Below are 23,914 nucleotides of genomic sequence, written 5' to 3' on the forward strand. Positions count from 1 at the left end.
TGCCTTTCACCCCCAGGACTCCAAGGCTCATAGCTTGCAAAAATAGAGGACAGACTTTTCTCTTTCTCTGCCTTTCACCCCAAGGACTCCCAAGGATCAGGGCTTGCAAAAATGGAGGACAGACCTCTCTCTCTCTCTGCCTTTCACCCCCAGGACTCCCAACGTTTAGGGCTTGCAAAAATAGAGGACAAACCTTTCTCTCTCTCTGCCTTTCACCCTCAGGACTCCAAGGCTCATGGCTTGCAAAAATAGAGAACAGACCTTTCTCTCTCTCTGCCTGTCACCCCCAGGACTCCAAGGCTCATAGCTTGCAAAAATAGAGGACAGACCTTTCTCTCTCTCTGCCTTTCACCCACAGGACCTTCCAGGCAAAACGGGATATATGGCTGGGCAGACATTGCCTCAGCAGCAACATGTTAGCTCTGGCTGCGCAGGAAGGCTGAGAGGGAAACAGACAGGGAGGGAGGGAGGGAGGGAGGGAGGGAGAGAGGAGAGCGGGCGCCGGGGCTTCAAACAAGGAGCCGTTACAAGGCTACAGAGAAAGGTGGGCACTTCTTCTTTCAAGAAATTTATTATCATTAACTCATTGCCCCGTATATAAGTCTACCCATGATTTTGGAGTTCATTTTGGGGTATAAATTTTTCCACTTATAGTCGAGTATATAAGGTAATTGTCTTTTATACTCTTTATACAGAGTCAGCATGGTGGAGTAGTTTGAATGTTCAATTGGGACTCCAGCAACCTAGGATTCAAATTCCTGCTCAACCACAGAAATCTAGTAGGTGATCTGGAGCAAGTCAAACACTCTCAGCAGCAGATTATATTTTGCAAGGAAAACACTGTGACTGGTTTGCCTATATCAGTGATGGTGAACTTTTTTAGGTTTGCGTGCCAGGGGGCGGGGCTTCTGCCCCCTCAGGATGGGGCTGCGTGCTGGGGTGTGGCTTTGGGGTCGGGGAAAGGCAAAAGGGGAAGAAGAGGAATGGGCAGGCCCCCTCTCTTCCTCCCCACGGACCTTTCCCTGCCCTCCAGTTGGAGGCTGGCAAAGCTCCCTGGGGAGGAGCAACTGGCACGCGGCGGTTGCTCCTCCTCTCCCCACCCTTTCCCCGGCCTCTAGCTCTCTTGAAGAGGTAGCTGGAGGCTGGGAGAAGGCTGAGAGTAGGAGCCAGAGGCGCGCTCTTCTGGCTCCTTCTCCAGAGTGCCCTTTTCTGGCTTTCAGCTGTCTCCGAGAGACAGCTGGAGGCCAGGAACGGGCAGGGAGGGGGAGGAACGGGCACGCGTGTGCCTCTTCTGTCTTCTCCCTCACCCCATGCCTGAGGAAATGGCCCAAAGTGCCACTTCCGGCACACGTGGCATAGGTTCGCCACCACTGGCCTATACAGTGGACCCTCCACATTTGCTGGGGTTAGGGACACAGGACCCCATGAAAGTGGAAAAACCACCAATAATAAAACACACTTTGTTTTACCTGAGAGAACACCTCCCTAGGAATCTCTAGGTCCTCCAGGGCAACACTATGGTCAACATCTGCCAGAAGTTGACCATAGAAATGTACTGGTGGACCTACAAATGCTTAGGCAGTTGTTCTCTCTAAGTATGTACTTCAGTGTGATTTTTGGTGGATGTGCGAAAACATTTTTATTCCAGCAAGCTTTTTAAAATAATGCAGGCCTGGTTTTAAATTTTCTATGTCATATTTTAGAAACTTTTTACTGTTTTCAATGGATTATTTTAATTGTTTTTTAAAGTGTTGTTTTAATGTGTTTATATATACATATACTCAACTAAAAGTCAACATCTATTAATAATAATAAAGGGAATGTATTAATCAAATCTGTAAATAATCAAATCTTCAAAAGTCAGAGCCACAAATGTGAAGGGATGATTATATATGAGTATAATAAGGTTCTAGTCAGAATAGAGATACACTAGATTTTGAAAGTAAGAACCTCACTTCCATATGGTCTGATTGAGAAACTTCATCTTTCATAACTAGGGCATAGCTGTTTTGCTTTTACAATCATACCTTAAGGCAGTAGTTCTCAAACTGTGTGGTGGGACACCCGGAGGGGGGCATGAGAGTTAAGGGGGGAACAAGACATAGAGGCTCTGATTCTTCCCCCCCCCCCCCCCACTTCTCAAACATTTTTCTGCCTTAGAGAGGAAGAGAAAGGCAAGGAGGGTGCTTGGAGCAGACACCCCTGCCTCAGGGAGGAGGAGGTGGAGATCAGGGAAGCTCACTGGATCATGGGCTCATCCTGAGCTGCAGCTTCTTCGTCTCCCACCTGTCCCAAAACTGCCCTGGTTCTTTGGATCCTACTGCATGAATATATTCATGAGTATACATGAATGTACAAATGAAAATACACACACTAGACAAAATATTTTCATTCATATATTACATTTATGGGGGGCATGATGTCTACATGTAGATGTAAAGGATGTCACAAGGGTCAAAAGCTTGAGAACCACTGCCTTAAGGTATTTGCTAGGAAGAATATTTGGCAATAATCCCTGATTCTTGCAAAGACTGATAGCCATTTCCCATCAGCAAGTTATTTAATTTCCTACCTCCCAAGGCATTGGTACTGTGGTATTACTTTGTCAACTAGTCTTACCTTTTTCTTCATTCTTAAGAAGAGGTAACTTTTTCTCTCCAGATGGAGGTTCTGGCTTTGAACCTGGAATGTAAGGCCATTAATGAATATACAATTTACCTTGCATTTTTGTATTAAAAATGATAATAATTCTTAATAGTTAAGGACAGTACATCATACATCCTCATCAGATCTGTCAAATAAGACAGAAAACATAACACAAAAATATCCTGGGAGGCAGAAATATTCTGAAATAGTTTTAATAAAACAAAAACAATACCACAGCTTAACCATGAAAAACCTTTATATGATTACACACATCAGCTGCTATAAAAAAAGTTGATATGAAGTGGCATTTGAAAAAATAAACCTGGATACACAACTCAAGGGGGCCTTCTTAGTTGCTGTTCCCAGGTTACGGAACTCACTTCTGAGGGAAGCTATGATTGTGTTGTGAGTTGCCTTGGACCCCAGTGTTGGAAGAAATGTAAGACATTAAACATGTAAACATATGGCTTGAAAATGGAATGTACACTATGATAAAGATTGTCCCCACCTTGCCCTGGGCAACAATCTCTAGCCAGAATTTGGAAAAGTTATTTTTTGGATTACAGCCCTCAGAATGCCCAACTGCTCACGCTGGGTGGTGGATTCTAGGAAAAGATTATACCAAACTCTGGTTTTGAGTAGAAGGGAAGAGGAGAAACTTTGAGATGAGTGCCCTAAGAATCATGGTGTCAAGCAGATAACAAAAATTCAGATACTCAAGAAGAAGCTGAGGTAATGTTTGATGGCAGAGTCCAAAAGTAGTGCACCATGCCCCCAAAGAAGCCTAAATGCTGTGGAGTCACTGACTGCACTGAACTTTCTGCAGCTGGAGTCAAGGACACTGTCTCCAGATCCCTTCAGGCCTTCTGATGCAGATGGGCCTTATGCAGCTTCTTCAAAGACTCCAGGTGTATCTCTTGGGGACTGAGGGACATGCTTTGGGTTCTTAATCCAAAAATGAATTATCTTGGCTCTAGCCTAGCAAAGACATGTCAAACACAAGCCAAAGTTAGGATGGTAGCTCACGGGTCTCAACCACAGCAACATTTTCTCTCCCATAGTGTTTAATTCAATTTAACCTTGTGTAGTCTATTAAAATGATGGAGAGAATGTTAAAAAGCAAATGTATGTATCTCAGTAAGAAAGAAATAACAGTTTAACATACCTGGACATTTTGCTGGAGGTGCTGGTTTCTTTGGCTTCTGCAAAAAGGACAAAATATTAATAACTAATAATGTTTAGGGAACACTTAAGTGTACTGATAAGCAGCACTGAAATGTACTTGCTATTGCTATTTGATTATTTCACAGTATAACGAAGAATGCTATGCTGAACTGGAACTTATCCTCAGATGTCTTCAACAGCTCCATTCTTTTGCCTGCAGCTGATTTGCACTAGAATAACAAGCAGATCTCCGTGTGTATGTGTATGCTCATGCACGTGTGCACACATGCACACACAAGCTTCTACATGCACACAAACACCCAGGTTTCTGGATGTGCCCAGGGAGATATTATCAATCCACTGAGAAAAAGAGAAAGAGAAGGAGAGGAATAAAGTGGGCTTGGTTCTCCACTCTCTATTTCCTCTTCCCCCAAAATCTATTAATCTCTTACCCACCATCTTTTTACTCTCCAGAAGGCAGGCTTCTACTCCCTCCTTTGGCAACTATTTGGGGCAATGTGGGGTAACTTTAGTGCCTGCAGGTCAAATAATGCTATATAGAAATAAAATACATATGTGTGACAGAACATCTATCCAGAATGTCTCCACATTTTCCAGCTTATGTGTTCCTGACACTCATCTGGCCTGTTTATTTATTATTGGATTTATATTCTGTCTTTCTCCCAAAATGGGATTGTACTCTCAAGATTGTTCCTTGGATCTGGTACTCAAGCCTCAGGGTGACCAATATACTGAACTGTGTGGATCAGTGGGTTCGGTATGATAAAGCATTACCTTGTTCATTATTAAATTATTAATAACAATTATTAATATTAATATCCTAAATATCAATATTATTAATCAGAATGGGTAGAACCAACCATAGGGGACTGTCATAGAACTCTTTGGAAGATCTGCCATCTGAATAAAGTATCAGCATATGAACACATCCATCCATCCATGAATGCATCCATCTTCATGAACGTGTGTACCTGAACATTATCACATGGTATCTGACGCTTGTCCCTCTGAGTGCACAGATTGACAACATAATGAAGGGAGAACAATCCCTTGCAAATGGCGAAAAACTTTGCATAACAACAAGATGTAGTCTTAGGACTCCTTTGTTGCCATAAGATCCAGAGTTCAATGGCCAAGCACATGCTTTGCACACAAAAGTTGCCAGGTTCATCAAGATACTGGTTTTAATTGGTCTGATGTGTCTCAATTTGGATATGAATCAGGAACCAGAATATTATCTGAAGCTGGAAAAAGATCTACCAGGAACATTCCAAAGATTTGGTTACTGTTTGAAAGACTGTCTTCTGCAGCATCCATTCTGATTGTTTGATGGATGTCCTTCTGAGCCAATCTGCTACAATACTTGACACTCTTGTTAGATGTTCTACTTTGACAGATCTCATGTGCTACTTTGTCAATCAGATTATTTCTGTGGCTTTCCTATCTGGTTATATAAAAATGACTAAGCATTTATTGCTTACAACTAGCTTTAAAAATGTTTATATAGTTTCTATAAATAATCATAGTGGGAACTTACAGGGAGATCTTTATCCAGTTCATTAATCTGAAGGGCAAAGTTGTCTGGAAAAACTCCTTCTTTGCCATTAAGCTCGCCTTTCCACCATCCTGATTCTCCAGTATCCTAGAACAAAGAGAGCTTTTTAAAAGGAAAAAAAATAAAAATAAAAACCCCAGTTGCTGTATGCACACTTATTGCAGAGAACAACTTTCAAATTTCCCTCTGTCCCCTTAAATAGCATTTATATTAATCCAATACAAAAATATAGGCCTCTGTCCAGTGGAACCTTACTCTCCTTTCTACTCCAAACCCACAGCCTTCTGTGCCAAAGCTAACCTCTGAAAGACCTCATCGCTCCCCATAATTGGTTTTGAGGGTATGGGGAGGAGGCAATGAAGAGGAGAATTCATGCATCCTGGTCACAGTTGCTTTGTAGACATTAAGGGGGAATTCTGTTAGGGAGCTAATACAACAGTACATCTCAAAATTCTTCATCAATTTGAGAGAGGGGAACACAGTCCACAGTCCAGAATAGTATCCTAATCATAAACATTTAAGGTAGCGCTAAGCACACAAAATAGCTATTAGTACTCTTTGGATAACTCAGGTACACTAGAAGTCTTGATGTCTTGATGTCATGTTGGTATGTCCCTTGTTCTAACTAATCCATGTCACTACATTACTATATTAACTCTAGTTCATAGTAATGATGTACATCTTGGTTTATTTTGTTGTTGTATGTAAAATAAAAAATTCAAATTGTTTCTTTCCACTAAGAAGATTTTTTAAAGGAAGAGTTCTTGTCACTTTTTTTTTGCATTTCAGAACATTTTTAATCAGTATCTTCCAATTTTTCCTTTGCAAAATATGTATTTTTGTGTGAACTATGATCCTTTCTGCCATAAAGTAAGAAGGCACTATGCCTTTTTACTGTAATACAGAGGTGAAAATTTCATGGTGGTTTTCCTGTTGAGAAACCCTTTTTTGTTGCTGTCAGGAATGAGAAAATTTGCAAAAATCCTTTATATCTCTTATCCATGTTGAGGCATTGCTTTCTCAAATGTTCCTCTGCCCCCAAAAAAACCCCTACTCTGATTAGCAACTTCAGGTAAACTCTTGCTTGAACTATTTATATAACTATATAAGCATATGTTCAGAGAGAGGGCAGTGGTTGCATGTATTTGTTCACAAGATGGCGCCAAACAATAAATACTGTATTACTATTTTTCTGTCTGAATAAATCAAACTTTCAAGGGATGAAATATAAGGAAGTCCCACTGTGAATACACTTTTTATCAAATATCCTATGTGGACTATGAGTATGATACTGTTCAGAATTGAAAGTAGTCATTTCTATTAGTTTAAGAACTCTGTATCTAGCTCCTAGATAGCATCCAGAAAATTTTAATTATGACATGCTTCATTTTGATGTGGCTAGTTTTAATTAAAGAAAATGTTCCGATTAGAACATGGATCCTTACCTTACTTATTAGCTGGATAATATCACCTTCCTTAAAACTAAGTTCATCCTCATTGGTACCTTCATAGGAATACAAGGCTTTGCAATATTCCTTAGCTGAAACAAAATAGTTTGAGTGTCATGCATGCCCTGCACATTTCAAATGTTTTATAAATATAACTGTTCAAAATTTTTCAATAAGACATTTAGGGACATGCCTGTTAACAAGATATGCTTAATTATTATTACAATCTTAAGATATATATTCAATTTACATTATTTAAACATAAATTAATTTTTTTAGAATCCAAAATTTGATATGCTGCTGCTATTTAACACTTTGTTAGCACCAAAGTGACAAGGAATGTAAAGAACATAAAGTGTAAACTAATCAGCTTGAATTGGATAGGCAAGTTAGCACTGCAAGGATTTTAAAAGCCAGGATTTGCTCTGACAGTGGAATATATTGCCTTGGAGTGTGGTGGAGAAAAAAGGCATACTCCTGGCATAATCGCATGATTGCGTTGAAGATCTTCAGACACATCACACTCATCCAGGACTTATCCTGTGATGATCCAGGCATGCTCTGGCAACTAAACCATTCCCGGGACTTCCCAATGAATGGATTGTTGCTAGAGCATTCCTGGATTTTCATGGGATGAGCATGGTGTCATCTGAAATTTTTCAGCGTGATTGTGTGATTATGCCGGGAGTATGCCTTTTACTCCCAGCTTTGCCTTCATCTGTTGGGGCTGGTTTGAATGGTGTTTCTGCATAGGAGAGGGTTGGACTCAATGGCCCCTCTGGTCTCTTCCAAGTCTATGATTCTATTATTAATGAGCTGTTCACATAAGACAAGTAGAAGAGCAGCAACAAGCAACAACTAGTTAACTGTGGTTCAAAGCAGATAAGCAAATTTGCTAACACATGTAAACTTTCCTACACTACTGCTAATTTGGAGGAGTTGCTATGATGACATATTCACAAACTTTCAAATTCCAAAGGGAAAAGTATTGGTAAAACAGTCACCAACCATGCACAGTCTAAAACGAAATGAAAAATAAATTTGTCTGGAAGGATCCACGTTGAAGACCTAAGGGCAAGGTGGACCCAGGTGCAAGAACATGTGTGTGCTGCCTGGAGAAAACAAAGGCCTGAAACACACAGGCCAAAAAGTCTGACATCTGGCTGCTTTGGGCGTGTGGCATGCAGATAATGCATAGTCCTGGATTGGCTGGAAGTTGCTCTATGGCTGCTTAAGGCAGCCCAAAGCTAGCCAAAAAAGGAGCAGCAAAAGCTGCTCCTTGCTGGCAGCCCATTAAGGACTGTGATAGCAGTTGGCTACCGGACCACAGCATTCAGTTGCTTCACTCTACAGAAACCAGAGTGTTTGGCATGGGTTTATATGGTTTGTTTTTATATTACTGCTTTGTTAAGGATTGTGGCATTTTTATTGTTATGAGGAGTGCAGGATATAATTCTCTGAATGAATGGGTTAAAAGTAAGAGACCTATGGAAGAATTGGCCAAAGAAAGAAAGAAAGAAAGAAAAACTACTAACAGATGGGAAACTAGTATGTCAGTAGGTATAAAAGCCTCTAAAGGAAGGATGCAAGAGGCAAAGAGTTAAAGAAAATTGGTGTGTCCTGTGGCTACAGAGAGCTGGAAAATAGCCTCACGGGCCTAGTGCTAGAAAAAGACTGTGTAATGTAGGTGGGTTACAGACTGCCATAAAGTACGCACTCCGCACGTACTAGGGTTAAGAAGGGCCGTATTAGGGTTAGGAAGGGTCTTACCTTCCTCACGGCCCTTCTTCCTAGTACGCGCAGAGCGCGTCCTTAATGGCAGCGCCCATCCATATGGGCGCCGCCATTTTGACGTCTTGGACGCATAATGTCCAGACGTGTCGCGATGGAAGTGATGCCGCGAGGGTGCGCTTCGCCCCTCGCGGCGCCACTTCCACGTTTTGAAAAGGAGCTCCATTTCGGCGCTCCTTTTTCGCCTGGCCGCTGGGGCTTCCCTCCGCATCGAATGGCGGCGGCGGGAAAACGGCTGCTTGAGGGCGGTCTGTAACCCGCCATAGATAGCAAGAATACACAGGACATTTGCTTCTTCATCAAGGAGGAAGAAACTAGCCTACACTATTGAACCCTATGGAAACATGTGAGAAAACAAAACAAAAAACCCACAAATTATTTTAAGAATAACAGGATGTGGATCCTTCCAAGGACTATCAATTTTTAAAAATGATTTTATATTGAGAATTACAGAATAAAATGAAGGCATATAATAAAATAACCCAACCTTTCTGTTTGTCTTCAGTTTCGGCTTTTGCAACCTCTGTTGTCACTTCAGATTTCATAATACTGGGAAACTGTGTTATTTTTGATCCAGATGAATGAGTAGATAATGGCTACACAAGAAATATGAAGATAAATAAGAATTTGGATTGACAGGTACATCTGTTTACACGATAGTCAACTATGTGACAAGGTGTGCAGAAATATGTATGGAAAGAGTACCATGTGAGAGGAACTGGAAACTTCTGCACAATGGGTTGAATAGCGACCCACCTGCTTCCCTGCTCACCTTAGTTCCAACCAGTGATCAGATTGTTTTATTATTAATCCTCCTCCTTCCCCAGATGTATTGTGAGAAGAGTCCATATGAGTGACTTCTTATGAAGCAGTAATGCAAGAAACCCTTACTCTTATCTTTACTATTAAACTGAGCACAATTTCCATCTTTGCAGATGGAACATAGGAGATTGTCCCTTGGAGCAAGTAAAAAGCTTTAAATACCTAAAATACCTAGGGCTAACATTTCACCATAGGGTTCTGTGGAACCATCACAGATCCTTGGTGCTGAAAGGATGCCCGAGCAGCAAATCTGGTATCATAAGATTCTTTCATACCAAGGGGAATTAATTCATACAAATGGCCCTCAAAGTTTTTAATGCAAAGATCACAGCTAAACTGTTATACAGTGCGCCCCCGTCATATGCGGGCTCAATATATGCGGCTTTTAGCATATGCTGAAAGCGGCAATGGAAGAAGCGGCACCACACACCAGAAAGAGTAATGGGGCTTGTGCCCATGGTGCGTGCACCATCGCACCACCATGGGCATGAGCCCCATTACTTTAAATGGGGCTTGAGCATACACAGAATTTCCCTTACGGGGGGGGGGGGGGGGAAGATCCACCGCATAAGGGAAGGGACCACTGTATGCAATAGCTATTTGGATTGAAGCTGCCAATTCTGAACTAGAGTTGAATTAGTTTTCAAATAAAATCTCTATTGGGTCTTCTATGTGTTGCTGATGTGTCCACAATTCAGTTCTTTTACTAGAAACGGAAGAATGACTTCTTTCTACTAAAGCATGGTTACTTGCGTTTAAAGTTGGCTCAGAGTAATAACAACAACAACAACAACAATTTGTATCCCGCCTCTCCCTATATTGGATCGAGGCAGGTAACAACAAACAAAAACAATAAAATCAAACATGACTATCAGTGGATAAAAGCAGACCTCCCTTCTTCATACACAGATGCGCTTTATGTGGCTTTCAGCATACGCTGAAAGCTGCGTGGGGAGGAAGGGGCAGAGTGTCCCATAGGGCCTAGTGGGGCGTGCGCCTATGGGGCGCGTGCGTCAACGCACCGCCGCATGAACACGCCCCATTCATTTAAGTGGGGCTCAAGCATACGCGGAATTTGCTTTACACAGGGGAGTCCAGAACGGATCACCGCATAAAGCAAGGGCGCACGGTAACAACAACTGGACTAAACATGTCATTCATAAAGCAGCTTTCATTGGTCTTTCTGAATCCCTGCTTTTAAACCTAGGCCATGAGATGGCATTAAAATCACTGAGACGAAGACTATGGGACATGTCTTTTTGCAATCTCAGGACCACTTCTATTAAATTCTGGTATCCCTGTGCCCTAAATGCTCATTATACAGGAACTTTCTGTCAGCCTTCCTGTCTTAAAAATCTAATGGTTCTGAGGTATCACATCTTGTTCACTGAGGCAAGATACAGTGTTTTTCCTTCAAACACTTTTGGCAGATATGCTGGGGTAACTATCTCTGCTAGATTTTGCCCTTGTGGACAACAAGTAGTTAAAATATTATCACCTATTTTGTTCTCCTGTGTCTTTTATAACCAGAACTGTAACCAACTGATTTCTCCTCTACTGAGTTATAAGTTGGGCCGTTCCGAAATGTTTTATATCAAAATGCTGTTGGAAGACAAATGCACAAACATTACTCTGTCTGTTGCAAACTTTTTGTCTCTAGCCCTTAAAATTAGAGAGAACTTATTATCAAAAAGGGGCATGTCTGATGGCAGTATACCCTAGATTTATAATTATATAATCAATAATAACTCCAGAGTTATAACCCAATCTGATAATTTAATTGTATATAAAATATTTTATCTAACTCATTTATTTTATATGGTTCTATTTTATATGTAACTTTTCTATTTTATATGGTTTTAAGTTATAGCATTCATGCTGGGTGCATTGACTGTGACTAAAAATTGACTTGATAAAGTACCAATGCCTATTAAATTACAGTCTGTCCCCTGTAAAATTCAATATTTTTTTAAAAAGAAAAGAATGCGCTTTTTTCACCAACCATAAAATTAACCATATTTTAGGACTGGATAAAATGCTAATTTTCCCCCATAAAGATGTCAGTAGAATATTGCATTGCAGCCATTATCTGTGGGGCAACAGTTCTTCAACAGTTTAAGAAAAATTCCTCAGAAACAATTCTGGAAGAAAGGTGGGATATAAATAAAAGTAAAAGCATTAACAAGGAAGCTATACATACCGGCCTAAAGTGCGCCCTCGTCACGTGCTAGGGGTTGGGCGAGGGCGCACCGCCCATATGTGCCTCACCCCTAGCATGTGACGAGGGCGTCAAAATGGTGGTGTCCTATGCACACGGGTGCCGCCATTTTGAAGCAACAGACGCTTAGCATCCACACGTCATGCTCCCATAAAGACATCATGAGTGCACCATTGGCGCACTGCAACATCCTGATGGCGCCACAGAAAGTATCCGCTTTTTGCGGGTTCTTTTTGCTGCGTGAGAGAGCCGAGCGGTTTGTCCACTGCAGCTCCCTTGCGCAGCAAAACAAGGCACAGGCAGACTGCCCTTTTTGGGCGGTCTGTATCCCGCCTATGTTACATTGGTAATAATGTATGTCACCTGCAAGATACCAGGTGAGATATTGGCTGCTTATAAACAACTGTTGTTAAGTTTAGAAAAATATGACATTTTAGAGAAGGGGGGGGGGGAAATTACCTTATCTTGCTTCTTCTCTTCTGAATCATTACTGGACAATCTTGTTTTAAGTTTCACTGAACCATCTTTGAAAATATCACCAAATCCCACTCCTCTGATTTTCTTTGGTTGTGCTATTGGTGCAGGTACAGGTTCACTGCCATTTCCTGATGAAGTCAGAGGTAGAGGAGGACCAGCAAAAACAGATTCTGGAAAGTTTTTTAAAAAGTAGATTAAAGATACACTGATAAAGGGAAAAGATATTAATATTTGGCTTGAACTAGGACAACTACAGCTGAGCTCCTATTTACTCCTGATTGGTCAGAAGGCCCTGCATGCATAGTTTTGTGTTATCACATACTGTGCACCTTCTTTCTGCCAGGGGCTAGCTCTACATAAACTTGCCAATTTCTGATGCTGCATCTTTAGCCTCCCTCATCATTAGAAAAAGAGGGAGGAGGGAGAGGAGGAGGCGGCAGCAGTGGTATAATTCCTTCACAGCAGAACAGGAGGAGAAGCACAATGGCATGCATTTGTGACAGAGATGGGAGAACAGTGATCGTTACAGCAGCACTGGTGATGGGAGGAAGAGGCAGCATGCCACCCTTCATAGGCCTGCTCTGAGAGACCTATTTCTTGGATGGCTAGCTCCAAGAGATCTTCAAAATCCAGGCACTCCAGGAGGAGTGATCTGGGAAATTTTTTGTGCCATGGCATAGTGCTTTGGATCTCAGGACCCCCCAGTTCAAGGCACTTAAGCACTGTATCACCCTCTGGTAGGAAACATAAAGCTGGGTGGTTGCTTCCTCCTCTGCAGATGATGGGGACACTTGCTGCTGTTTGTCACAATTGCCACTCTTTCACTTGGACTTGGACTGCAAATGAATGCTGAGTCTTTGAAGCAATGAGCTCACTTTGACACTACTGATGCTGGTGTATCTTTTTAAAGACTGAGAAAAATTATGTACTGTCAACAATTGTTTATCTTACAATTAAGTGAGTTCCCACATTGTTTTACTTTCTTATAAGCTTTAAGATGCACTAAAATACATTACAGCATTTTATTGATCAATTTTCAACTACATTTTCACCAATTTTTTTAAAATATAATTTTATTACTGTATACTAAATATAATATCTTCTACTAGCAACAGATGGTCAGCTGTTAAATGTCATGGGAGATGTTTATAATATATACTTCATTGCTTGCACAATAAGCAATGAAACTATTGTAGCTTTTCTGTTCAAGATTATTAGTGCTAATATGTCTCATCTCAATTTAAAATCTTAGAGTGGTAGTCCTCTGCTCTGCCCTAGGGTTTACTGTGTAGTGCATTCATGCGTATTTTTTGTCTCAACAAGCATTCTCTTCCTAACTTGTGCCAAGCAGCTTTAAAATTTGTTATAGGGTAGGATGGATTAAATAATATCAACAATTCAAAGTTGGACTGATTAAAGACATGGCCTGGGTAGAGTGCAGAGGTCTGAATTATAAGACACGAAAGTCTGCATCTGGCCCACAGGGTGGAGGTTCTTTACTTCTAACTTAATTACTCCTAATGCAGCGCTTCCTAGGCATATCAAGACAATTATCACTGAATGCATTATGGGAGTCTACTTCCAAACATTTACAGCCAGTTCAATTGGCTTAATTATGGGACATTCTGTACTGGCCACCTTGCTCTACATGGTCTACATCAGGCATTGGGCAAAGAGAGTGTATCTGGTTGACTTTGCAGTATTTCACAGTAATTTCTAATAATCTCAACCACATTATCTGGATGCATCTGACTGGAATTGCTGGAGGCACTGGTTTACAGGGCTTTGATCCTTCTTGGAGGGGTAGTTAAAGGTGGCAGTGTGCTGGGAAACTACTCTTTCACACATTGTGCTATCCCACAGGATCCTGCCTTGTTCCCCATGCTATTTTAATATAAACTTACAATTTCTGGGTTAATTTGCCTGGGGCTTTAGAATTTAATTCTATCCAATCAGTTTGCTGGCAGTACCCAAGTCTACCTTTCTTTTTGATCTAAATCTAAACAAGTTGATCTTTTCTTTATTTTTCCTAAATTAGTGGCTGGTGTTGGTAATGAACTGGATGAGGTTCAACAGTCACTTAATCCATGCAAATCAGAGATGGTTGGCTGAAATACAAATCAGAGAACAGGGACTCAGTATGAGCTGACTGTACTCCTACATTCACCCCTGAACACAAAACCCCAAATTTCAGTGGTGGTAAAAAGTAAGTGCACTTGCCTAGCTGAGGCTACTGCACCAACTGTAACCAGCCTTGTGGTGGCCTGATCTTGTCATAGAAGAACACACCTTAGTTATATCCTATTTGAACAATTAATATGTTTACTAGCTTTGAAAAGTGTTTGAAAACTTTAGCCAGTCCAGAATGCTATGTTCAGAATTATGACTGGCCCTGGCTACAGAGAGAACGTAATTCCCTGTAACAACAAATTCAGGAACAGCTGGTTTCCTTTTGACTATGACTCAAATTAGGGCCAGCTCTAGATATTTTGCCACCCTAGGGGAGAAATATTTTGGCACCCCCTGTCGCCCCTCATAATTATTTTCACCCCTTGATCTCCACTGTTTCGTTTGTTACAGCTAAACATGGCATAACACTTAGGTTCCAATCTCTTGTCACAGTATTGAGAATTAATCAAAAAGCCAATTAGGGTTTTACAGGTTAAAGACTTTTTTAATTGCTGTGATATTTGGAATGGAGACTAATGCATACATGTTCCTTATGCAAGCTGGAAGCATTATTCATTCTAATGATGTGGAAAAATCTAGATCTCATCCCATGAATTTGTGGGGTAGTGATGGTCCATCTTTGACCCCTAAAAACTAAAAATCTTCACCCAAGGGGCAGAAAAGGGTGTCACAAGAAAGAGAAGAAAACCAGTAGGGTCACCAGGTGAGAGGACTAGGGCTGCTGCCACACTGCAGAATTAATGCAGTTTGACACCACTTTAGCTGCCCATGGCTCCCAGGGTGATCAGCTGTCCTAACCACAAAGGAGGACAAGGCACCACAAAATGTAGGACTTTCAAGTAAAATGGAGGACATGATCAAGTAAAAGCTGAAATCCCTCATAGAAATATAAATTCATGCATCTTAGTGAAGCTCAAAAGGGAGGACATTTTTGGAATTCCTTCTGGACAGAAGACTGAAATGTAAGAAATACCCCAGAAAAAGAGGACATCTGATCACCCTGCGGGTTCCATGCTATGGAGCCCTGGGATTTGTAGTTTGTTGTGGCTCCACTGCTCTCTGAAGGCAAAATCTCCTCCAAAAACCCAAATCCCAGGATTCCATAGCATGGAGCCAGGGCATTTAAAGTGGTATCAAATTGCATTATTTGTGCAGCGTAGATGCAGCCTATGAAACAAGGATGGGAATGGCTCCAGGGCGAGAAAGAAAAGACACATAGTAGGGACACCATTTACAGCACTTTAGAGATAAATTATAATAATATCAACAACAACAACAACACCAAGAGTGGGCAAGCCACACTCTCTCAGCCTCAGATGAAGGCCATGGCAAATCTTCTCTTTCATATTGCCAAGAAAACCCCATGATAGGTTGGCCTCAGGGCAGGGCAGACCTCCTCCTCTTCCAGGACAGGTCCTCCATTCCAACCTTCTGTCCTGGAGGTTTTCTAAAATATCCTCCATTTTGAGCATGACTAAGAAGCATGCATTTACATTTCTAGGAGTGTTTTGAGCTTTTCTTGAATCCTGTCCTCCCATTTTCTTGAATGTCTTTCATTTTATGTTGCGTTCCTTTGCAGTGAAGGCATCTGTACACCCTGGGAAGAAGACCAAGCTTTTAAAGTGGATTGTTGGAGCCAGTGTGGACTGGTTGTTTGAGCATTGGACTATGACTCTGGGCTCAAAACCCAGCTCAGCCATGGAAACCCACTGGGTGGGGGCATCACACTCTCTCAGCCTCAGAGGAAGGTCATGGTGAGCCTCCTCTGAGCAAACCTTGCCAAGGAAACCCCATGAGAGGGTGGCCAGGAGGCAGAAAGGACTTGAGGACACACAACAACAAACAACAACAAGGGGGTCTAGGAATCAGAGAAAAGGGTGAGTGAGTGGAAAGGGAAGCAAAAGTGGGTGGATAAGGAAGGAATAGGGCCGAAGTCTGAGAAGGAAAAGGAGTTGGGGGGGGGCAGAGAGGGAGAAATGGGGCCATGGAAACCCACTGGGTGACTTTGGGGGAGTCACACTCTCTCAGCCTCAGAGGAAGGCCATGGCAAGCCTTTCCTGAACAAGTCTCTGGTGGGTTACAGACCGCCCATTTGGGGCAGGCTGTACCCACCCCTTTCCCCGGTGTATCAGGCCTTAGTGGTTAGAACGGCAGCCGCTGAGGCCCTGATCCACCGCTTTTCAGGCTGTGGGGAAGTGGCAAAACGCCGCTTCCCCACAGCCTGAAAAGGGGTGTCCCTGGGGCTTCAAGCCCCAAGGACACCCCGCGGCAGTGGGGAGGAGGAGAAAGGGGCCGCTTGGCCCCTTTCTCCTTTGGTCCGCTGGGCGCAGCCGTGTGAAGGCTGCACCCAGCGGACCAAACCAGGAAGCAGCTCCAAAACGGAGCTCCTTCCTTCTCCGTGCTCAGGGCGCACTAGACGCCCTGGCACGGAGCGAGGACGTCACTTCCGCGCCACCCCGTATAGAGGTGGCGCAGTCATGACGTCCTCATGGCGGTGGCCGTGTGGAACGGCCGCCACCATTTTGTGTGCGCTCCGCGCGTCCTAGGGTTGGGGGCATCCGGAAAGGGTGCCCCTTTTTAACCCTAGCATGCGCAGAGCGCGTACTAAAGTACCCGTCTGTAACGGGCCCCTCTCTCTTGGCAAGAAAGAGAGGGAGAGAGGAAGGAAGGAAGAGAAGAAGGAGGGAGGAAGGGAAGGAAAGAAGATAGAAGGGGGGAAAGGGGGAAAGGGAGGGAGGGAGGGGGGAGGGAGGGAGCAAGGGACAGGAGGAAAGAAAGAGAGAGGGGCCATAGCCTTGAGCCAGAATAAGGAGGTGCCAAACCAGGTTAATTTTCCAGTGTAGATGCAGCCCAGGAGTTGCAGAGTACAACAAACGTCTTCCCCCCTTCCCTTTTACAAACAGAGCCTGAGAAAAATTCCAGGGTTGGGGCCAGTGCCATCGCATGCTGCTCTCTCTCCCTGCTTCTCACTCATAGGCTCTAGGCCAGTGATGGTGAACCTTTTAGAGGCCGAGTGCCCAAACTGTAACCCAAAACCCACTTATTTATTGCAAAATGACATGTCCCTCTGGCTTTCTAATAACAAACTCTGTGTTGGGGTGACGGCACATGTGCCCACAGAGAGGGCTCTGAGTGCCACCTCTGGCACTCGTGCGATAGGTTCGCCATCACTGCTCTAGGCTGCTGACGGCTCCGCTCGCCTCATCCTCCAGGCTCCAGCCTCTCTCTCTCTCTCTCTCTCTCCTCCTGGCTCCCTTGCTGCCCCGCTGGCGCCCCCTACAGGTTGCCGCCCTATATGGACGGCCCGGCCCTAACTCAAATGATATTTATAATCTATATAAGTCCTGCCCTATATGACTTGTGACCACAGTGTTTGAAAGACTGTATTCATCCATTTAATTCTAAACCTATCTGGCCTCATGCTGTTTTGGGGAGTTCTTCTTCTTCTTGGTCCTGCCAGGATGTACATCAGCAGAAGAAGAGAGGGGGACTTTCTGGCTGGCTGCTCTCAGACTCCCTGCTGCCTCTTTACTGTCTTTCTGCTATTATTATTCACTGAGGCATCTGCCATGTAAGTTGGTCTACTGCTGAAAGAGCCCAAGTGGTGGGGTACTTGTTATGTCTTTTATAGTTATGTTTTTCATTGTGTTTTCATTGAGTCTGCTTTTATATTGTTTAAACAGGATTTTGTTTTTAGTGTATATTTCATTAGATACATAAGTGCTAACTAGTGCCTGTTTTGACAGAAAGATATTATATTAAATAAATAAGTCAGAGAATAAAATCAGAGAAACTTTGAGTCTTCATCCTTCAAATGTTTACACATATGTTTGGATATTAGCAAATTAATTACAACTCTGATTCTAAGAAGTCTACACATATGCTTTAGGTTAACTAAGACTGTTAGCTAGTAATTAACTCCATTTGGCCTTGTTAGTGATTGTTAGTAATATTGTTGTTGTTTTACTGTCTGTATTTTTAGATAATATTGTATTTTGCATTGTAGTTTTTATTTTTTGCAGTAATCCTGCCTCGATCCGCAGGGAGAAGCAGGAAATACAAATAAAATTTTTTTATTATTATTATTATTATTATTATTATTATTATTATTATTATTCCTTTCAGTATTCTGCATACTATCTGCTTAGAAACACAGCAAACACTACCTGCATCATCCAGGCTGTCTTGTGTTTCTCCATCATCTATTATTTCTAACTCTTTTACAAAGTTAGAAGGAAAAAGGCCTGATTTGCCATTTAGTGTTCCACTCCACCAGCCTTCTTCTACCTGTAGAGAGAATTCAGCATTACAAAGAGGAAAGGGGGGGAAAACCCACAATTGTTATTTGCAGTAACATGGCTATAAACACCAGGAAAGGTTAGGATGATTTCAGAAGGCACTATAAGTAAAGTATTAACCCTGAGGATTTTTTTTGGGGGGGGGGAATCTCATGAGTACAACAAGGCACTGGAATAAACATGACACTACTGTAATTTGCTTTGGATGGAAATTTCTCCTTGTTACTCTGTGATAAGATGTTTGAATAGAAGGGCAGCAACACACACAACAAATGTATCACTCACAAGAGTTACAAGTGGGAACAATCTCACACAGTTCATCCATAAATATAACAGACTCCTGTTTCTGTCCCGCCAGCTATCTTGTGCCTTACAAAGAAAAAAGAGCAGGTTCCAAGGTTTCCTTTGCCTACAGAGAAATCCTGGCTTATAGTTTATTTATTTGTTTGTTTATTTTATTTTCTTATATCCTGCCTTTCTCCCAATATAAGGACTCAAGGTGGCAAACAGCAGATTTAAAACAATACAATTTAAAAACTGTATAGCATGAAAATGTACAAATATAATTTTTTTAAAAAAACAATTATTCCATTTTAAAAGTTAAAACAGTTATGAGTTAAAATTGAATGTTACAATATAAACCTTAAAATTTTAAATAGCACAACATTCTCATACCTTATCGATTTGCAAAGGCCTGCCAACACAAGAACGTCTTTACCCACCGTCGGAAGGACAGCAGAGATGGAGTCATCCTGGCCACCCTAGGGAGGGAGTTCTAAAGCTTGGGAGCAGCCACTGAGAAGGCTCTCTCTCTTGTTCCCACCAAATGTGCCTGAGGGGGTGGTAGGTCAGAGAAGGGCCTCTCCGGATGATCTCAATACTCTGGTGGGCTCGTACAGAGAGATATGGTCCTTCAAATAGCCTGGACCCAAGCTGTCTAGGGCTTTATAGGTCAAAATCAGCACTTTGCATTGTGCCCAGAAACAGACTGGCAGCCAATGGAGGTGTTGCAACAAGGGAGTTGTATGCTCCCTGTAGCCAGCTCCAGTATAACAATTTGGCTCCAGCTCTTTAGGCCAGCTGAAGTTTCTGAGCACTTTTCAAAGGCAGCCTCACACAGAGCACATTACAGTAATCCAGACAGAATGTAACCAAGGCATATACCACTGTGGTTAGATCCAACTTCTCCAGGAATGGGCACAGTTGGTGCACGTGTTTTAGCTGTGCAAAAGCACTTCTGGTCACCACTGATACCTGGGCTTCCAGGCTCAGCGCTAAATCCAGAAGTAACCCCAAACTACGAACCTGAGTTTTCAGGGGGAGTGTGACCCCATCTAACATAAGCTGAATCCCTATTACTGGATCTGTCTTATTACTGACCAGAAGCACCTCTGTCTTGTCTGGATTAAACTTCAATTTGTTTGGCCTCATCCAGTCCATCACAGCAGCCAGACACCGGTTTAGAACAGAAACAACTTCCTTGGAATTAGGTGGAAAGTAGTAGGGTATCATCGACATACAGGTGACACTTTACTCCAAATCTCCAGAAGACCTGTCCCAGCGGTTTCACGTAGATGTTAAAAAACATAGGGGACAGGACTAAGCCCTGAGGGACCCCACAGGCCAATTGTCAAGAAGTAAAACAGGAATCCCCCAGCACCACCTTCTGAGAATGCCCCTTCAAGAAAGAACTGAGCTACTGTAGAACAGTTCCTCCAAGTCCCATCCCAGAGAGACGACTCAGAAGGATACCAATGTCGATGGTATCAAAAGCCGCTGAGAGGTCTAGTAGAACCAACAGGAACATACTCCCCCTGTCTAGTTCCCTGTGCAGGTCATCCACCAAGGCAACCAAAGAGGTTTCTGTCCCATAGCCAGGTCTGAAACCAGACTGACATGAATCTAGATAAACCATCTCATCCAGGAAACCTGGATGAGGTGGTGGTATTTGGGTAGAAATATAGAGCACAATCCTCTGCCATCAATTCCCCTCTGCACTCTACATTGTAAGAACAGGATAATCTTTGAACAAGACAACAAATGTGACACTAGAAATGGTGACAGTTCAAAAGCCTGTGGCAGAACTTTTTCAGTTTCATTTGAACACAAGTAGCTGTTGTAGAACAAAACAAAAGAAAACGGAAAACTAGAAGTACTGCATATACTCATCTACCTCATTTATAAGTTGAGGGCAGGTTTTGGGGCCAAAATTATGGATTTTGCCATGACCCGTGGATAAGTCAAGGGTAAAACTTGGGAGGCTCCTTCAGTGTGTGTATGTGTGCATACAGCAAGAGAGACTCTAAGTCTGGCTTTTTGCTTCAGCATTTGTTTCACCCAGACAGTGGTGGCCAGTATGGGCGGGAGAGGGACTCTGTTTAACAGCAAATAATCACTCAAGAGAAAAAGAAACTCTCTTCCTACCACATGGGGAAATCTGAAAGAGTTGCTATCACATTACCATACCAACATGTAAATAAGCTGACCTGGGATTTGGGGGTCAATGTTTGGGCAGAAATTTTTAGACTTATAGACAAGTATATATGGTAGATATAATATGGGAGTTAATTTATAAAAGAAATATTTATAAGACACACTGTACTACTGTGATTATAAAGAATTTGCCTTTTGTCTGAGAAGTCGAATGTACATTTAAGTTTTTATTAGTTTAAGAGAGGAATGTATATTAAGTTAGTGGGGGGGGGGGGTGTTTCCAGGATAATGCCAACTATGCTTCTGCTGATGTATCAAGGGGAGAGAGGGAGGAGGGGTTTATAATAATGTGGAAAAAGGGAAAATTGTGAAATGTCTAATCTCATAAAGAATGTTATAATGCTTTTAAAAATAACAACAATGGATTCTCACCACAGCTGCACATGTAACAAAATAATTCCCCTCAGAAAAATCTCTTATTGAAGGGAAATAATATTTAGATAAGCAGAGTATGTTGCTTTCACTAAAAACTAACAGGCCCATTGATTGACAGATTTGCTGCCTATTGGCAGCTGCGTCCAAAGATGAGAAGTAAATGACGAGTGAAACTGGTGATGTTATCAAGAAAGCTTTCAATTCTTGGATTATGATTTGGCTTCCATTATAAAAGATGTCTGGCATGAGATGGCTTGCACCTGATGAGTATTAGGAAGCATGTGTTTGGCAAACCTGGCCCAACTACATCCTGCAATGAGGGCAGTTAAGTTCCGAAAGACACCACGGACAAGAACATTAATAAAACTGGGGTAGGAATATGGGTACTCCCTCCTAGCTGCAATGTAGCACATCCTTGCAGATTGCCAGAACAGCACAAGGGAAATGTTGGTCCCAAGTGTAGTTGCCCCCTTCGGATAAAGAAATATAGAAAACTGGGCATAAATAAACAATAGCAATAGCATTTACATTTCTATACTGCTTATCAGTGAACTCGGCACTCTCCAAAGTGATTTACAATCTGTAAGCCAATTGCCCCCAACTCATTTTACCAACTTATTAAAGGATGGAAGGCTGAGTCAACTTTAGAGCCCTGAGATTGAACTCACAATCTTGTGGCTGCAGTGCCAGCATTCAACCACTGCACCACAATGATACATGTAACAATGATACATGTTACTACACAACTGGAATTACTCAGGCTTTTAAGACTAAACCAAATTGCTAGTTCCATCTACAGCAGATCAAGTAAACAGATTGCCAAATGGTAAGTCAAAATTTAAAACAGAGGAGTTATATAAAAGAAATGAAAAAATAAATAACACATAGAAAGAAGAACCATATGAAGATGAACTCTGAATTCTAAAAAGTGAGGTGGAAGCTGCCGTAAGAGAAATTAGGAAAAACAAATCACCAGGAACGGATGATATTCCAACTGAACTGCTACAATCCATTCAGATAGAATCAACTCTCGTGCTAACTAATATGTGAACGAATATGGAAAAAGAAATAGAGGCCAACAGTCTGGAAACCTCAATATACATGAGAGAAAGAGAGAGAGAAACAAAAGACTACAGCAACTATAGGACCATAGCATTAATTTCCCATGCAAATACAATTATACTCAAAATTCAGCAAGACAGAAATTCCAGAGTTAAGCGGGGTTCAAAAAAGGAAGATGCACTAGGGACTACACTGCAAATATACGATGGATAATGGAGTGTACCAAAGAATTCCAGAAGAAAATTAGCATGTGCTTTGTAGACTAAAGCAAAGCCTTTGACAGTCTTGGAGGTTCTCTTCCATGGAGTCACTATGAGTCGGGATTGCCTCAAGGGCACTTAACAAGAAGTTAAAATTTGTGGAAATACCAATTGTCCCTTGTGTTATTAATTGGATTTAGCCCTTAGTTTTGTATTTGTTTATAGTTGTTTATTGTTAACTATCTTCAAGTTGACCCCGACTCAAGGGGATCCTGTGTATAAGACATCTCCAAGGCATCCTTGTTACCTCTTATAAATACACTATATTCTGAAATATCAATATTTTTTTTCATGGGCTGATGCAAATTTCTGTGAAAAGTCATTTCATTTATCTGCCTAAATTCTGTAAAATTACTCACCTCTTCATGAATGTCTATAATGTCTCCGAGCTTCAGCTCTAACTCATCCTCATTCTGAGGAATATACTCAAACAGAACTTTACATTGCCGTTTTTTTGATCCTGTTGAGAGTAGAAAATATGTGAGCTAAAATGAACGTTTATCAGGGAAACATTTTATAGATACACATTTTAAAGGAGTCTTGTGGTACCTTTAAGGCAAACAAATCTGATTTTAGCATGACCTTTTGTGGATTACAACCCACTTCCTCAAATGCACAGATGAAGTATGGTACTCAGGTCTCAGGTATATATACCGTATTTTCCGGCGTATAAGACGACTGGGCATATAAGACGACCCCCAACTTTTCAAGTTAAAATATAGAAGTTGGTATATACTCGCCATATAAGACTACCCCTGGAAGGTGAGAGCAGGCCGGCAGAGATCGCGCCATGCCGCGGAACAGGCCAGGTGTGCGCACCGGGCCATGCTGCTCTCTTCTGGCCTCTGTGGAGGCCTGGGAAGGCAGGAGCAGGCCGGGCGCACGCCAGCTTCAGCGAACCTCTGAAGGCCTGGAAGGCTGGATGAATGAGGAGGGAATTACAGTAAATCATGGCTGTTTAATGTATGTGGGAGACAACCAGGCATTAGCAGGGCTAAGAGAATGCACACATGTCAAAAAGGATGAAAATGCAAAACAAAGAAAATGGTGACTGCATGGCCTTTAACCATAATATGATTGCTTTGCCTGAGTTT

At 42.1% G+C, this 23,914-nt stretch overlaps 1 protein-coding gene across 2 annotated transcripts in view; it reads right to left on the reverse strand.

The window, feature by feature from the left end:
• The window catches only part of LOC121931577 (CD2 associated protein), a 90,133-nt gene that overhangs the window by 32,184 nt on the left and 34,035 nt on the right, over window positions 1–23,914 (reverse strand). For both annotated transcript variants that reach the window (XM_042469497.1, XM_042469487.1), the window contains exons 4-11: window positions 23,180–23,280; window positions 18,499–18,619; window positions 12,125–12,312; window positions 9,113–9,221; window positions 6,832–6,926; window positions 5,369–5,473; window positions 3,812–3,848; window positions 2,620–2,682 (exon numbers count right to left, since the gene is read on the reverse strand). In XM_042469497.1, coding sequence (XP_042325431.1) covers window positions 2,620–2,682; window positions 3,812–3,848; window positions 5,369–5,473; window positions 6,832–6,926; window positions 9,113–9,221; window positions 12,125–12,312; window positions 18,499–18,619; window positions 23,180–23,280 — 819 coding nt within the window. The remainder of the gene's footprint in view (window positions 1–2,619; window positions 2,683–3,811; window positions 3,849–5,368; window positions 5,474–6,831; window positions 6,927–9,112; window positions 9,222–12,124; window positions 12,313–18,498; window positions 18,620–23,179; window positions 23,281–23,914) is intronic.

This window comes from Sceloporus undulatus, chromosome 1 (genome assembly GCF_019175285.1).
Source record: "Sceloporus undulatus isolate JIND9_A2432 ecotype Alabama chromosome 1, SceUnd_v1.1, whole genome shotgun sequence".
Taxonomy (NCBI): domain Eukaryota; kingdom Metazoa; phylum Chordata; class Lepidosauria; order Squamata; family Phrynosomatidae; genus Sceloporus; species Sceloporus undulatus.